General features: G+C 41.7%; 1 protein-coding gene across 1 annotated transcript; it reads left to right on the top strand.

Annotated features, from left to right (window-relative positions):
- Positions 1–479: 479 nt before the first annotated feature.
- Positions 480–1135, top strand: LOC5565431 (cuticle protein 19). Its single transcript, XM_001649762.2, has 2 exons — positions 480–582; positions 652–1135. Exons 1-2 carry the CDS (start codon positions 574–576, stop codon positions 1006–1008), a joined length of 366 nt encoding a protein of 121 aa, XP_001649812.1. The 5' UTR covers positions 480–573; the 3' UTR covers positions 1009–1135.
- The last annotated feature ends 1694 nt before the right edge of the window (positions 1136–2829 follow it).

Here is a 2829-nt window from a genome sequence, read left to right as displayed (position 1 = left end):
GCAATTTTCGGCCAAAAATCATCAGTGGCCTATTAATTCAATGTCAGACTTGTTCACTTGTTCTTCCCTCCGCACGTCTCGGCTACGAGATTCGCCAAACAAGCGCTCCGCAATTTAGGCTGCCGCATCGAATCCAATGTCAGCCAAAAATTGCGTGCTGTATCGCTTTGAGAAATTGACTATGTTGCAGCATGGTTCATTTTTCGTAGCCATAGCTCTCCCTCACCTTGTGTGTATGATTCATCGGTGTGCGCCGCTTTGGCCACTCAAAGGCTAATTCCGTGGCAAGGCCTAGTGCCGTCACTTACAGCAACGACACAAACAACCTAAAAAAGCAAATCTTACGAACATGGCCGTATGCGAGAGATTGCATGTGGCGCTCGACGGCCAATACAGGCCTAGGCCCGGTAGGTTGCGTTTTTCTTTTCACTCAGTTTTTTGAAGGAAAAATGCGATTTGAATGCGGATGGGAAACCTGTATAAAATGGAGTGCGTTCTGAGAGGGAAGCATCAGTCTTCAACTAGCTTTTTCAAGTAGTGTTTCAGTGCTTCCATCCACCCAGGAGATCCAAGATGTTCAAGGTAGGTTCTTTGCGAGACGAGGGGGACGTCAAAGAGTCGGATTGATTGGAATTTCAAATTTCTTAACAGATCATCGCTTTGGTTGCCTGCTTGGCCGTTGTTGCCTCGGCTCAGTACTACGGAGAACATCACGGCCATCACGCTGTGGAGCACAAGGAACACCATGAAGAACACCACGATCATCCCAAGTACAAGTACGAGTACGGTGTTAAGGACGGTCACACCGGAGATCACAAAAGCCAGTGGGAACACCGTGATGGGGATGTCGTTAAGGGAGGATACACTCTGGATGAAGCCGATGGTACCCACCGTGAGGTTGAATACAAATCCGACCACCACAATGGCTTCCAGGCTCATGTCAAGCGCGTCGGCCACGCCCATCACCCACATGGCGAGAGCTACTCCAACGTTGACCAGCACCACTAAGGGGTTGCGCCCTAGAAAGAAATCCTTCAAGTTCCTATTGCCACGTTTTGTACCTTGTTGTTAGAGTGCTCAGAAGTCGACTGATTAACAAAGTAACAATACAACACTTCCGTTTCATTTTACCAAAGCTTTCGTATGATTTTCGATCAATATCACACAATTCACAATGTTCAAACATATAATTTAGCACCACTGGTTTTGACCAAAGTTTGGAACACCAAATAGGTATACCAATTTTTATATTTTTTCAGACCACCCCTTGGACCAATTTAAAAAACAAACCATGCCTTTTCTGACCTTCCTAAATTTATATCTTTGAAACTATAAGGCTTAGAGAAAAATGGCCTGCAGCATTTTAGATCGTTTGAGAAAAAGCTGTCAATTTTATTTGGATACAGTGTTGCCGTTAAAATCAAATCGATTTTTCATCGAATGAGCACCATTTTGTTTCATATTACAGAAACATAAGCTCTCAGTAAAATATATCTAATCGAAAAACATATAACACAAATTATTATGTATAATTCCTCAATGTTTTCGAGAAACACTATTATACTTTTAAACTTCAAGTATTGAACATTTCGTGGGAAATGTTTTCCATACAAAGTAGAGTGTCCGGAATTTAAAGCTGAATGAGAACGATTTTTTTTTGTTTTTGAAAACTTCGATTCCATTATGTTTATCAGACATTTACCTGTCAAAAAAATCGTCAATAAATCAGTAAGAAAAATACTTAGAACAAAATTGTCAAAATGTGACAAAAATCATCCCTATTCTGTGATGTGACCAAAGTTCAATATTCTCGTTTATACTATTTCGTTAACATATAGCAGAATCAGCCCCACCTGTTCTCAGCTATACCACCATCACAACCCCAGATTGAACATTCCAACTCCCCATCAAATCGTAATCTCCGTTCAGCACAAAAGCAACAAGATTAAACGACAATCAACTACACCCGGAACGACAGGATTTAACTCTAAAGCACCAAACCGTTCCCAAACGCGATGATGGTCCGCACTATCACAATCCGCTCGGGGATCACACAACGGCCGGCTGCCTGTCAACCTGCTGTGGTCCGTTCAGAAAGGCATAACCAAATAATAACACGATTATGCCAAATGTCGATCAACAATTGTTTTATTATGCGTATGAATAATTTTCATAGCAATCGCTAGAAAAACAGCTTCATTTTAGAAGTTGGGCACAAGTTAAGCGAAATCTAATCACATGTTATCAAATCGTGTCAGTTTTTGAGCACGCCTAGAGTAAAAGACAATATCAATGCTTCATAATTTAAATCAAGCAATTAGCATTGCGTTTGTTAACTTCGTGGATCGAATTATGAAATTTAAAAGTAATCCAAAACCAATATCAGCTATAATTTTGTTACACCAGTGTTTATTTTATTTAGTTTTGGTATTTTGAACACCTTTTTACTTTTATGTTCAATCAAGTGTGTCACAAAACATAAGAAATTAAAAACACCATTTGTTCAAATTATGCTCCGTTTCGCTGATCGGGTAAGGAGCACTGCTCACTGGCTCTCGAGAGGGCTCGGTATCACCTTGTCGCTGATGCTTACGCATAATTCTTCATCTCATAACTTATTCCACTTCGGGCGTCTCACATTCCTCCACCTCGACAGTGACCGACCACGGCCAACATCACGACGGCTCCTCGTCTGTCAGATGGATAGGTCTCGTCTGCTTAGTGTGGCATTTTCTTCGCCCCGGTGTTGACGTCCGATATGCGTGTGACATTACCGTGAGCCAAAGGAATCATGTTCTCAGTTTCGGGGGGACTCCGCGATCTTTATCC

The sequence above is a fragment of the Aedes aegypti genome, chromosome 3 (assembly GCF_002204515.2).
Source record: "Aedes aegypti strain LVP_AGWG chromosome 3, AaegL5.0 Primary Assembly, whole genome shotgun sequence".
NCBI lineage: Eukaryota > Metazoa > Arthropoda > Insecta > Diptera > Culicidae > Aedes > Aedes aegypti.
Note: the sequence above shows the minus strand (reverse complement) of the source record. Positions and strands in the feature narration are given on the sequence as shown.